The following is a 13,272-nucleotide window of genomic DNA, read 5'->3' as shown; positions in this document are numbered from 1 at the left end:
TGTGAATCTGAATTCTTGCTTATAGTTCTTTGACTTTTATTCCACTTGGGATAAAAGTGAAATATAAAAGTGAAATCTATGGCCAGTCGTGGTAGTATGTGCCTATAATCCCAGCTACTTGGGAGGCTCAAAATTCTGGGTTAGCCTGGTCAATTTAGTGGCAACCTGTCTCAAAATTTAGAAAAGGCTGGGAATGTAGATCAGTGGCAGAATGCCCCTGGATTCAGTCCTCAGTAGTAGTGTAAAAAGAAAAAGTGAAATATATGATGAGATTTATAGGGATAATTTACTATAGATGGTTGTCAACTTACAGTGGTTTTAAGATTTTTCCACTTTATGATGATGTAAAAGTAATACACATTTAGTAGAAACTGAACTCAGATTTTGAATAGTGACCTTTTCCTGTGTAAGGGTATGTGGTATGATCCTCTGAGCTACAGCTTTAGTCAGCCATTCACAAGTGTGAACATTCAACTGATACTATAGAGTGTGCTACATTCTTAAGTTAGGATGTTTGGTAAGTTAGGCATCTTGAATGCATTTTGGACTTGACATTTTAAATTTAGAATGGGGTTATTGGGGGAGGGGCTAATCCTATCATAAATAGAGGAGTATCTGTACTTCCCTTGATTACATACAACTGTATGTCTGTATTGATACCAGTGTTTTTGTTTTTGTTTTTTTTTTTTATGAAAATGATTGGTAGGGGAGGCTCTTGTTTTTAGTAGTTGATCCATATTAAAGATCTGTAGAGTTGCAGCAAAGTCCTGAGGTGAAAAGGGTGGCTTTTGAAATAAGGTTAGAGTAAAATGATGTTTGAGGATAAGAGGACCAGTCATGTTTAACCCAGCATGGCTATCCAGGAAGATCCGTAGTCCCAGGCAGTCCCAGGATGGGTTGGTCAATCTCTCTGAAAAGAGACACCCAGAAAACCAGAGGGTTCTATCCAGCTCATCAAGTTTTATTAGTGAGCCATAGGACTAATATTTCAAAGCCTTCATTGTCACCAGGGTGCAAAATCTCCCAGGTAGTCAGAATCCAAGCCACAAGTGGCCTTCTGGATTAAGATCCACATCTTGAATTTAATGTTTTGTGGCTAGGAGGGGTTTTAGGTTTGATTCATTACATCATTTTGTTAGTTTGCTGCACTGTGTAAGTCTTTGATAAGTTCAAGAAGCAGTTTAATTCATTTTTTTATATTAGCAGTTTAAAAAGTTGTTATGGTGATAAGTAAATTCCCAAGTTTTTTTTTAAACCCTGAAGTTATCCATACTTGGATTTTTTTTAAATGACTATTAATTTTTTTTATGATGCCAAGGATTGAACCCAGTGACTATCAAGTGCTTTACCACTGAGCTACAACTCCAGTGCCCGAGTCTTGTGTGTTAAAAGTTAAAAGTTGAGTTTATACTTAATGAGAATCTTTCCTGTTTTGAGTTTTAAAATCCATATGATGTCTAAACTTCAAGTAAATTTTAAGTTCCATAACTTAATCTGTTCCCTTTTCTTGACTTTTCATGCTGCCTTTTCTATAGATTTGCTGAGTACCTGTCCCAGTAAGTAGACTACATAGTTGCTTACTGGCTTCCCGCTGCCTTATTAAGACAGCAAACTTTGTGGAAAGCAAGGGTCCTCTCTCATATCTTCACCACTATATCTTGGAGCTAAGAGTAGGTACACTGAAACTTCTAATAAATATTTGTTGAATTGGATGAAGGAATGAATGAGTAGGTTTTATAATGCAGCATGATTTCCAGATTATTACTGATTTTTTTTTTTTTTTTTTTTGTACTAGGGATTGAACCTGGGAACACGTACCACTGAGACATCCCCAGCCCTTTATTTAGGGATAGGATCTCGCTAAGTTGCTTAGGGCCTCACTTAATTGCTGAGATTATAGGCATGTACCACCACTTCTGGCAAAACATTTTTGTTTTCAAGGAAGCATTTAGACTCGTTTTGTTTCAAAATTGTGCAGAGGGGATAGAAATATGGCTTTTGAAAAATTTGCTATCTGAAGCCTCAGAGGTTCTGGTACAGTAACTGTGGTTTGGAGCTCAGGAATCAGTAATACTAATGGATAGTCTGGGTGTTTGCTGAGGTACCTGGTTTGAGGACTGTGCTTTGGAAAAAACTGCTTTAAAGGTAAATAGTGAAGATAATTTATTAGTTAAGAAATGACAAAACTAGAAATGTATTGAAAGTAGTCTCATTCTTGCCTGCTGTGGAATTATTCAAGAAGGCATCCAGAATATCTGTCAGCAGCTCCTGGTACATACAGAGTATGTGGAATTCTAAAAGCCTTTTTAGGCCTGGGCTGGAGAGCCAATCCATTTTAAGCAGTGGTAAGTTCATTTTATATTTAAATGAACTCCATTATGATGCAGGATTCAGTAACTTCTATCCTTTAAGTTTGTCTTTTTTTTTAAGATTTTGTTTAAGGTGAACACATTGTTGATGCTGAGGATTGAACCCAGTGCCTCACATGTGCGAGGCAAGTGTTCTACCGCTCAGCTTTAACCCCAGCCCCATTAAGTTTTAGTCTTAATGTTACTTAAAAGATTCAAAGGGGGATTCTAGAAATTTGCTTCAGCATCCATTTAATCTCATAATCATAAATGAATTTTTGCCTAATAAAATGGGATTGTAGGAATAGTTAACACTCCCATACTTCCACATACATTACATTAGTCCTCACAGCAGCATTATGAAGGAGTATATTATCAAGCCAAAAAGATGAAGAAACTGAGGCCCAGAGAACTTGAGTGACTTGGACAAAGAGTAAGTGGTGATAAAGCAGGAATTTAAATCCAGGTTGATCTTAACCACTGAATGCTCATGGGTGATAGGAATTCTTATACTACTTTGTGGCAGTGGGGGAGTAGGGCATTTGGGAGCCATTGGTAAATGTATTTACTTTAAATTCTCAGTATCTGGCTAATTGTCTTGGTCATTTTGTTCTTGAGATTATAGTCCTGAAAATAATTTCTTGTTATTTGTATTTCTAACTAAAGTAATTTTTAAAGATTTTTCATAATTTAAGTTGGAAGATTTTAATCATAAAAGTTGAATTGTTTGAATCCATAATTTTCAGTTTATCATATATATTGGTATCTAAAATAATTCTGTTATACCTGATTTTTCAGTCTTTGTGTCTAGTGGAATGTAATACCATGAATTGATGTTTATTTAACTACAAGTAAATTATTAAAATTTAATTTTGTTCCTTTTACTTGACAATTTGTTACATTCCCCTTGCAAAACTTTATCCTAATATAATAAATGTTTATATGGACTTGATGATTCTTTCATTCTGTGCAACATTTGTATATAAATTGTTAAATTTTAATTTGCTGTCACCAAAGGCACTAAATATTCATGTTTTTTCTGGATTGAGTTTAAATTGTTGCTTTTACCTAAACAGCAAGTTCTACATGTTTATACTTTGAGTAAAAATTTTTTGGAGGTATGCTGCTTAAATCTTAAAATAGATTTGGGGCAGGGGTTGGGGGGGAGGTTAATGGCCCTGATTCAAAGAGAGTTCAAATTGTCTTCTTGTTATGGCTTCCCAAGGTTTTTTTAAAGTTTTTAAAGGGCGTTAAATACAGTGGACCAAACTATACAGGATAGGTAAGAGATGCCTCTTCTGTGAAGTGTAAGAAGGGAAGATGGGAAAGGAGAACTGGATTGATACACTGATTATAGGTGCATTCTACAGCATGCTCACCTTATGAACTACATGGAATTTGATTTTAAAAATAATTTGTCATCTATCCATGTCTACATCCTTCTCAGGAAGTTTGGTTACCTTTGGAGTTACACATAACTCAGGTGGAAGATAGAAACACTATGTATTATGCTGAAAATGATGCCAGATGTTCATTCACTTAATACTGTTACAGCAGATAAAACAAAACGCCTATCAGTAAGGGTATAAGGTGAGTGTATTTTCTTGGTGGAATACTATGCATCATTTGAGGTCTAAAATGACAGTTTCTTTGGGTGCTGTGGTGCACCCACTGGCTTGGGAGGCTGAGGCAGGAGGATCACAGTTTCAAAGCCAGCCTCAGCAACTTAGTGAGGCCTTGTCTCAGAATATTTTTAAATAAATGGCTGGGGATGTGGCTCTGGTTAAACACCCTTGGGTTCAATCTCCTGGTACAAAATGACAGTCTCGCATTTTAGAACAAAGTAATATTGTGTGAACGTGTATGTTTGAAAAAGCAAATTCATCTTGGTGGAGACTAGGGCCCAAGGAAGAGTATGTATTAAGATTATTTAAAGATGGGGTCTTAATGGGTTCTTCGGGTTGGTCTTGCTCATGGGCTGAAGCTCAAGTGATTTTCCTGCCTTAGCCTCTTGAGTAGCTGAGACAGGTGACTTCAACACCCCACCCCCCCCCTTTTTTTTTTTGGTGTTTGTGTTGCTAGTGATGGCAAAAGCACCCTAATACTGAGCTGCGTCCTGAGCCCTTGACTTGTTCGTTAGGTATGTAAGTTCTTTCTGCTGGGTAGTTTTTTGATTTTCTCAAAGTATGTGTGAAACGAGAAAAGTGTCTCTGGGAAGAACACATACTAGTGAGCAGTTGACTCAAATTATCATCTAAAATAGGTATGTTGTGTTTCTACCATCAAAAGCCTGTCTTGATACCATGTATGTTAATACTCCTGAGATCCTGTACTGTTTTTTTTAGCCAAGGCCATGATGAAGGGGTGGTGTTCAAATTCTAGGCCTATTTGTTTAAGAAGTATGATTGTGCCTGCAGTGGCACAATCCTCAGCAACTTGGTGAGACCCTGTCTCAAAAAGTGTTGGGGATGCAGCTCAGTCAGTAGTTAAAAAGTCTGGGTTCAATACCAAAAACCCAGGGGAATCTGCTGAGATTTCCTGGATGCTAAGGTTATCATCCAGAGTTCTTCAATCTGAGGAAAAACAATTTTCTTTTGAACTGTCATTGATGCAGACTCAAAACACTGTACTCTTCCTAATTTTTATTCAAGCAATAATATATTTAGAGCTGAAAAAGACCATTGTAACAATTTCTTGATATTTGAAATAATTAAATATCTATTAAATAAGAGATCACCCAGTAGTGAATGTTCATTTTTGATTGCAGAACTTGAATATCTCTTGAATCTCTCTTTGGTTATCACAGGATCAGAAAAATACTCGTCCCAGCTCAAACATTACCTTAGGATGACAAAAAAAAAAAAAAAAAAAATTAACTCCACAGTAAACAAATGTATTGCTGCAAACTACAATGACTTCCAGGATCATGATTAATGAAAAATGCTCCTCGAGTAAATACTTGCCTTTCTCCATGCCAAGCTGCAAATCTGAGGCCCAGTCAATTGATGTTGGGCTATACATAATAAATTCACAACTAGAACTTCTAAATGCTACCTTTAAAATGTGGGACCTTTCCAAAAATTACACTTAATGCAATTGCGAAATATCAGTCATTTGAAACTTGAGCCCCTTTTGTGAATAGAATTAGTAATTAAAAGTTATCCCCTTTCCTGCTATAACTTTGTATCTCAAATTGTCTTTATTATCCTAGGCCCTTCCATTGTAAAAAGGTAGAAAATGATTGTGTCACAGTTTCTATTCACCTCAATGGTGATGAGGATGACGATCATCCACTCCAAGCGCAGTGCCCTCTTCTCATTCAGATGATTCCGCATTAGATCTGTTAGTTCCATGCAGTGCTGAAGTTTTTCATTCATGACCTGTATTAAAAAAAATCTTTTGGTATCATACTTATACAATTTAAATTTATTTATTTTTAAGAAATAAAGCCAGGTGCAGTGGTATACCCATGTAATTCCAGTGACTGAATGCTAAGGACAGCAAGTTTAAGACCAGCCTCAACAACTTAGGTCCTGTCTCAAAAAGGGCTGGGGATGTAGCTCAGTGTTACCACTGAGTGGAGACAGGGTGGAGCTGGATTCTATGCACAGTACTGCAAAACAAAAACCCTCCCACTTTTCATCTCTTCCCCAAAGTCAAGAAGCCATTCTTTCCAGTCTCCTAGAGGCATTTTGTAATGCAGATTTAAGAAATATGTGCATGCCAGTCTTTGTAAAGCTCTTCCATCCCCCCTTGGGGATTGAACCCAGGGTGCTCTACTAGTGAGCCACATCCCCTAGCCCCCTTTTTTTGTATGTGGGGGACTCTTGCTAAATTGCCCAGGCTGGCCTTGAACTTGCCATTTTCCAGCCTCAGCTTCCCTAGTTGCTGGAATTACTAATGTGTGCCTGGCTATGTCTAAGATTTTGGTAGAAGATATAAAAAATGAGGTTTCTGAGTCTTTGTTTTTGGTAGCTGCCTTTCGTTGTTTTAGTTTTGGTAGTGGAGATTAAAGAGAGCATTCTTCTGAGCTACATCCCCAGCAGCACCTCCCCACCCCCTTTTTTTCTTCCAAAGGCACAGACAGGTTTATTTAGGAAAGGAAAGACACATTCAAGGGAAAAGGGGTGTGTGTGGGGGAGCATTTTCAATAGAGATGCCTTTGTGGTCAAAGAAAGCAAAACACAAGGGAGAATGCAGACTGTCTCCAGAGGGAGAGCAACCCTTTGGTGTGGGGTGTTAATAGCTATTGAGGGACAGTGCTAAGAGGTGGCAACAGGGTGGAGCTGGAGAATTTCACTCCAGTTTTTCTTCTGCACTATCCTTCATTTTACAGGGCATGCCTGTAAACTATCTTAATGGCCTGTGGGTGTTTCTTTAAGATTATGTAGCCCTACCCCAAATCCCTAACACCCCGGAATTTGATCCCTTAATCTTAAGGGTTGATGAGGGGTAAAGATCCATCACCTATGGCTACTTCAGGTGATGACCCTGGCTGGTCAAAGTCTCATAATGACTATTCTAAAGGAGATATACATTGTCTCAGTTGATCCCTGGCTCTTTTAAAAATTTTATTGAGATATGGGGTCTTACTGAATTGCCAAGACTAACCTTGAATTTGCAATACTGCCTCAGACTCCTGATTCCCTGGGATTACAGGCATGCCCATTCATCCTTAGGTGGTTAGCAGTTTTAAAGGGCAAATTTAGCTGGGCCTGGTGGCACACCCTTGTAATCCCAGCAATTTGGGAGGCTGATACATTGAGACCCTGTCTCAAAATTTTAAAAAAAGGGCTGCAATGTGGTTCAGTGGTGAAGCTGCCCTGGATTCAGTCCCCAGTACTAAGAAAAAAGACAAAACATGTTTTTGTTTCTCTGTTTTTTTTTTTTTTTTTTTAAAGCATGGCCTTAAGATGTTAAAAACAATGGTTACCTTCTACTAAAACCCAACACCGAACATGTCCTGCCTACTCACCACTACCTGGTGCTACTTTTTACTCTGAGCAGCAAAGGTTCTGTAGTATGATGACTTATCTGCTGGTTTTGGGGATTCACAGAAAATACTGAATTTAAAACCTGTCTGACTACTAGCAAGTTATATACCTGCTTAATATCTCTGCTTTGTGCTTTTTTGGTTTTTTGGGGGTTTTTTTAGTTGTAGATGGACACCATGCCTTTATTTATTTTTATGTGGTGCTGAGGATCGAACCCAGTGCCTCACACGTGCCAGGTAAGCGCTCTACCAGTGAGCCACAACCCCAGCCCTCTGTGCTTTGTTTTGAAAACTGGAAAGTCTAGGAACAAACTTTCCAAAATAGTTTTGAGCCAGGCGTGGTAGTGCATACTTGTAATCCCAGCGACTCTGGAGGCTGAGGCCTTAAGCAACTGAGACCCTGTCTCTAAATAAAATACAAAAAAGGGCTGGGGATGTGGCTCAGTGGTTAAGTATCCCTGGGTTCAATCCCTGGTGACCAAAAAAAGGAGGGGGTGTCATTCATGGGAGTATGCTGAAGTGCAAGTTTATCCAGTGAGGATTGAGACTAATCATAGTGCGAAAATTGACAAAAAACTCTTGGTGCATCCTGTTCATGGATTCTACAGTGGTGAACTACAACAATAACATTCACCCACACTCTATAGACTTCATGGTCACCTGTGATGTCTAATCTGAATATTTATAACAGTGTTTCCTTCCTTCCTTCCTTCCTTTTACTTGACCACCTCCTTCCCTTTCTTCCCTCCCTTTTTCTGTTGACTGTTTCATCTTGGCCTACAAAATGTTCACCCTTAAAGTTTACTTCTGTCTTCAAATTACCTACTCACCCCTTAATTTTAACTCTGACTAAATAAACAACATCTTCTTCCTCCACTTCCTCATCACTCAACTTATTTAATTCTTTAGGATTTGTATATAACTCACCTGCAAAAGTATCCTATTAAGTATAAGTTAGTTCCAAAACCCAGTTAACCCAAGCATTTGACAACATGTTGAAATGTGCAATCAAGAGTCTCTGCTACTACATGCTTCCTATTTCATTTAGCTATAGAGGCACTTGTGTCACGTAAGCAAATGAAGAAGGAAAGAACGGAAGGCTTCATGGGGGTGCTCAATGTGAAGTAGGCCTTCAACAGGCAGTTGCCAGGAAGAAATGGGAGGTGGCAGAAAGGGAACATTTATTTCAAACAGGAAACAGCACACAGGGAACATATCTAGACAGTGCATAACTTGGAAGACGTGCTTGGAAGTCAGGTAAATATATTCTCAGAGGCACTGAGTACCCAAGTAGTATAGGTAGAATAATGCCCCCCATCCTATAGATATTTGCAGCTGTTGCTAGAACCTATGAACATCACAAGACTGTAAGATTGCTAATCAGCTGACCTTAAGACAGGTAAGGCTAGGTTATCTGGGTGAGCCCAATGTAATCACCGGATCTTTTAAGTGTAGAAATAGAAGAATTCAGAATGATACAATGCAAGGAAGACTCAACTTGCCTTTGCTAGACTGAAGTAGGGGCTGAGACACAGGATGTAGGCAGCCTCCAGAAAGAAAGAAAGGCCTACAAACTCCTTGATTTTAGCCCAGTGAGATCTATGTCAGGCTTCTTACCTATAAAACTGTAAAATGGTAAGCTTGTGGTAATTTGTTACAGCAGCAACAAAAAACATGCCACACTATAATGTCTAGGCTTTATTAAAAGAGAGTCCTTTTTTTTTTTTTCCCCAATCCTGAAATACTTGTTTTAAGATTCACTGTTCTACAGGAAAGAAGGCAGAATGGCAAGTGAGACCATATGTCTCTGCCTTCTGGACCGAGGGTGCAGAAGGTCTTAGACTAGTCCAGGGGAGGGAGGAGGCCAAGCAACAGTAGGGATGCATGTTAACTATGGGGGGACCTCAAGGCTGGGGTCGGTATGGCAATCCTATCTGTTGTTCATTAGTCCAGGGCTTATCACCTAGGCTTTCAATAAATATCTCCCAATGAATGACTGATACTTAGTTAGGAATGGAGAGATGGTCTGACAGATGAGAAGTGGAGGGTGACGCAAAAAGAAGACTCCCAGATGACTTTAATTTTCTGACTGAATGACTAGATGGTGATGCTTGATGGTTCTGCCAGTAGCTAAAATAGAAAACAGGAATGGGTCAATCTTTTCTGAAGAATACAATGAGTTTCACTTTGAAATGTCAATACTGATCTATTCTACAAATTCAAGAACCTACTGTATGTGGCAGCTTTGCCAAAACTGGGAAGCAAATAATCATAGTCTCTGATCTCAAGAAGCTCACATTCCAGTAGAAATGGCACATGTATTTAGAAGGAAAGCTATAAGATATGTAAATGTGGAAGGGGTCTGTGAGATTTGGGAATCAACTGGGCAATACTTGGTAGACGAGGGATTAGGATTATACCTGAAAATTAACAAGAAAAGGTGGAGTATAAGTCATGAAAAGGAGTGCTCATGGAGCAGGTAGCACGAGAACGATCTGTGACAGGGACACCAATTTGATAAAATGGCACATGGCACTGGCTGCAAACTGGTTTCTGTACCCCTCCCCCACAGTGCTCTAACTGCTCTCTGAAGATTTTTTTCCAGTGATCCAATTACCAAATGAAATGACCTGACCTCTGCCCTCAAGTTTTTTGACTGCTTTTCAGCACGTCTTTTGCCCCATCTCCTGATTTCCCCAAGACTTATCTTGGGGGAAAAAACAAAAATAAAGACCAGCTTTCCCCTAGTCTTCTTGAAAGACCAAATGGCTTGTTGAAGGCCAGAACCAAATTCATTCTTCTTTTGATTTAGCTGTGGTGCCAACAGAATGTTGAGCTGTCCCCAAAAGGCCATTGTGTTAAAGGGTTAATCTCCAGGTGGAGTTATTGGGAAATGGTAGAACCATTAAGAGGTGGAGCTTAATAGAAGATCTTTAGGTCACCAGGAGTATGCTTCCTGTTTTAGTCAGCTTTTTCACCCACTGTGGCCAAAAGACCTGACAAGAACAATTGGAAGAGAAAAAATGTATTTGGTGCTCAGTTTCGGAAGTCTCAGTTCACAGATAGCCAGTTCCACTTTGGGCCAGAGGTGAGGCAGAACATCACTTAAGAAGGGCGTGGCAGAGGAAAGCAACTCAGGAGTAGAGAGAGCTCCACTCAAGAAGGACAAAATATACACCACCCCCCACCCCCACCCCCCCGCATGCATGCACCCATCAACCCAGCTCCTCTAGCCATACTCGACCTGCCTACAGTCACCACCCAGTAAATCCCTATCAGTGGATTGACGCAGTGATTAGGTTGTCTCTCTCAACCTGGTCGTTTCACCTCTGAAGCTTTCTTGCATGGTCTCACACATGAGTTTGTGGGGGATACCTCAGATCTAAACCACAGCACTTCCTAGCTTGTGATGTAAGTGGTTTGCTCTGCCACATGCTCCCACTATGGTGTGCTGCTTCATTACAGGCCTGTAACAGTGGGCCAATCGATCAAGGACTGAAACCTCCCACACTGTGAGCCAAAATAAACCTGTGTTCCTTGTAAGTTCATTATCAGGTATTTCTGTTAAAGTGATCGAAAGGTGACTAACACAAGTCACTTTTAAATCTTACACACTATTCAACTAGTCTTGATTGTTTGTGGGGATGCCAAGAAAATACTTAAGAGAAAATGTAGTTTGAGAACTTACAGGAATGCTTCCTAACTCAAGTGGAAGATTTAACACCAGAGAGATGCCTGAGTGAGACTGGGTAATGAACAACTAACTTGCTAGTGGTGAGGGCGGTAAAACAGGCACTTTAAGGCTACCTTTCACTTATCTGACCACTCTTTTGATGTCTACTCTGTAGGATGTTGGGCACTTTGAAAAATATAAGGAAAGCATATGCTTCCCTCAACGCAGTGGCACTGAGCCTTTAAAAAAATATTTTGACACAAGGTGTCATTGTGGAGGCTGGCTTTGAATTTGTCATCCTTCTGCCCTAGTCTCCCAAGTAGCTGGGATGATAAGATTGAGCTACTATGTCCAGCTAAGTAATTTCTTTCTTTCTTCTTTTTTTTTTTGGTGCTGAGGATTGAACCCAGGGATGCTTAACTACTGAGTCACATCTCCAGCCCGCTCCCTTTAAACTATCTTCAGATAGGATCTCACTAAGTTGTTAAGGCTGGTCTTGAACTTGTGATTCTCCTGCCTCAGCTTCCCAAGGCACTGGGATTACAGGTGTGCACAACCATGCCCAACAAGTCATTACTTTTTGATGGAACACCAAGGTGAATGTAGGGAGTGATTGGAAACAAGACTGAAAAAGGAATAGAGTAGTGAGGACCTTGCATATCAAGCAAAACCCACAGAATATAAACACTTGTGGGAATGAAGGAAACTGGAAGTATTAAAATTATTTGGAGGGAATGAAAAAAGTCAGTTAACAGACACTCTCAGTAGAGAAACAGAAGATGTCAAGAAGAAACAGAAATTTTAGAACTGAAAGTGAAACACAATGAAATAAAAAATTCATCCTCAATAGGAAAATGAATATGACAGAAGAAAGAAGGGGTGAACCTGCAGGTGGAACAACAGAAACTACCCCACCCGCACGACAGAGAGAAAAATACACCGGAAAAAATGAACAGAGCTTCAAAAGACTTGGACTATAATAAAAGATCTAAGGTGCAAGTTGTAGAATGACAGCAGATTTCCTGTCAGCAGCCAGGGAGGCCAGGGGGAAGTAGCCCAGCATTTTTCAGGTGTAAGAAAAGAATTATCAACCCCAAATCCTGTACCTTGTGAAAAGATCTTTCAGGAGTGGAGGGAAAATTAATGGAGGGGATGGAAAAACTAAGCAAATGTGTATCAGCAGACTTATCTTTAAAAAGTGGCTAAAGAAAATTCTTTCTCTCTCTCTTTTTTTTTTTTTTTGGTACCGGGGATTGAACTCAGGGGCACTCAACCACTGAGCCACATCCCCAGCCCTATTTTGTATTTTATTTAGAGACAGGGTCTCACTGAATTGCTTGTGCCTTGCTTTTGCTGAGGCTGGCTTTGAACTCTCGATCTTATTGCCTCAGCCTCCTAAGCCGCTGGGATTACAGGTAAAGAAAATTCTTGAAAAGGAAGAAAATAATAAATGAAGAAATCATGGACATAAGAAGGAAGGGAAAGAACAGAAAGATAAGAATATGGGTAATACAACAAACTTTTCTTCTGAGTTTTCTAAAATTACATTTGATGGTTGAAGCAAAAATGATAACACTATCTGATTAAGTTCTTAATATCTATAGAAAAAAAATGGGAAAAAGAATAGTTAAGATTTACAAATACGGGAAAGAGGGATGTAGTGGGAAGTAAAGTTTATATGCTTCATTTGATCTGGTAAAATGTGGAAACAGAAGACTGTGCTGTCTGTATAATGACCACAATAGCCACTGAATATCTGTGGGAGGAGATATGCTCAAAACAACATCAATAAAACAAAACTTTTAAAAGTCTCAGCAATCCTCAGGAAGTCAGAATTGATATACCCAACAATATGGAAGGCTCTCAAAGGCAGTACATGCTGGTCAGTGAAAAAAGCTGATTTTAAAAGTTACACACTGATTCTACTTATAATAAAAATATGGAGATGGAGAACAGATTAGTACTGTCAGGCGGTGAAGCTGGTGAAGCTGGGGGGTGGAGGCTGGTGTGGGTATGAAGGGGTGCCTGAGGGAGATGTGAAGCATTTTGATCCTGTGGCTACACGGATTGACATGTGTGACACAGTGTCATAGAACTCTGCACCTGTAGCACCACCACTTTCTGTTTGCTCTGCTCTTTTGCCATGTAGTACACTCCACGGCTTCCACCTCCACAACGGCCTTGAGAAGGATGCTTTTCCTCTCCAGGCACCTTTTTTTTTGAATATTTTTTAGTTGTGGATGGACACAAGACTTATT

General features: G+C 39.5%; 1 protein-coding gene across 4 annotated transcripts in view; it reads right to left on the bottom strand.

The window, feature by feature from the left end:
* Positions 1-4,975: 4,975 nt before the first annotated feature.
* The window catches only part of Rmnd1 (required for meiotic nuclear division 1 homolog), a 41,161-nt gene continuing 32,864 nt past the window's right edge, over positions 4,976-13,272 (bottom strand). For 3 of the 4 annotated variants that reach the window (XM_027939428.2, XM_027939430.2, XM_071612911.1), the window contains 2 exons: positions 5,612-5,728; positions 4,976-5,189 (listed from right to left, as the gene is read on the bottom strand). In XM_027939428.2, coding sequence (XP_027795229.1) covers positions 5,157-5,189; positions 5,612-5,728 — 150 coding nt within the window. In that variant the 3' untranslated portion in view covers positions 4,976-5,156. Of the gene's footprint in view, positions 5,190-5,611; positions 5,729-8,843; positions 9,472-13,272 lie in introns of those variants that run through there. The other variant, XR_011707694.1, reaches the window with a different exon arrangement.

The sequence above is a fragment of the Marmota flaviventris genome, chromosome 6 (assembly GCF_047511675.1).
Source record: "Marmota flaviventris isolate mMarFla1 chromosome 6, mMarFla1.hap1, whole genome shotgun sequence".
Lineage (NCBI taxonomy): Eukaryota > Metazoa > Chordata > Mammalia > Rodentia > Sciuridae > Marmota > Marmota flaviventris.
This window is presented reverse-complemented; position numbering and strand designations above follow the sequence as displayed.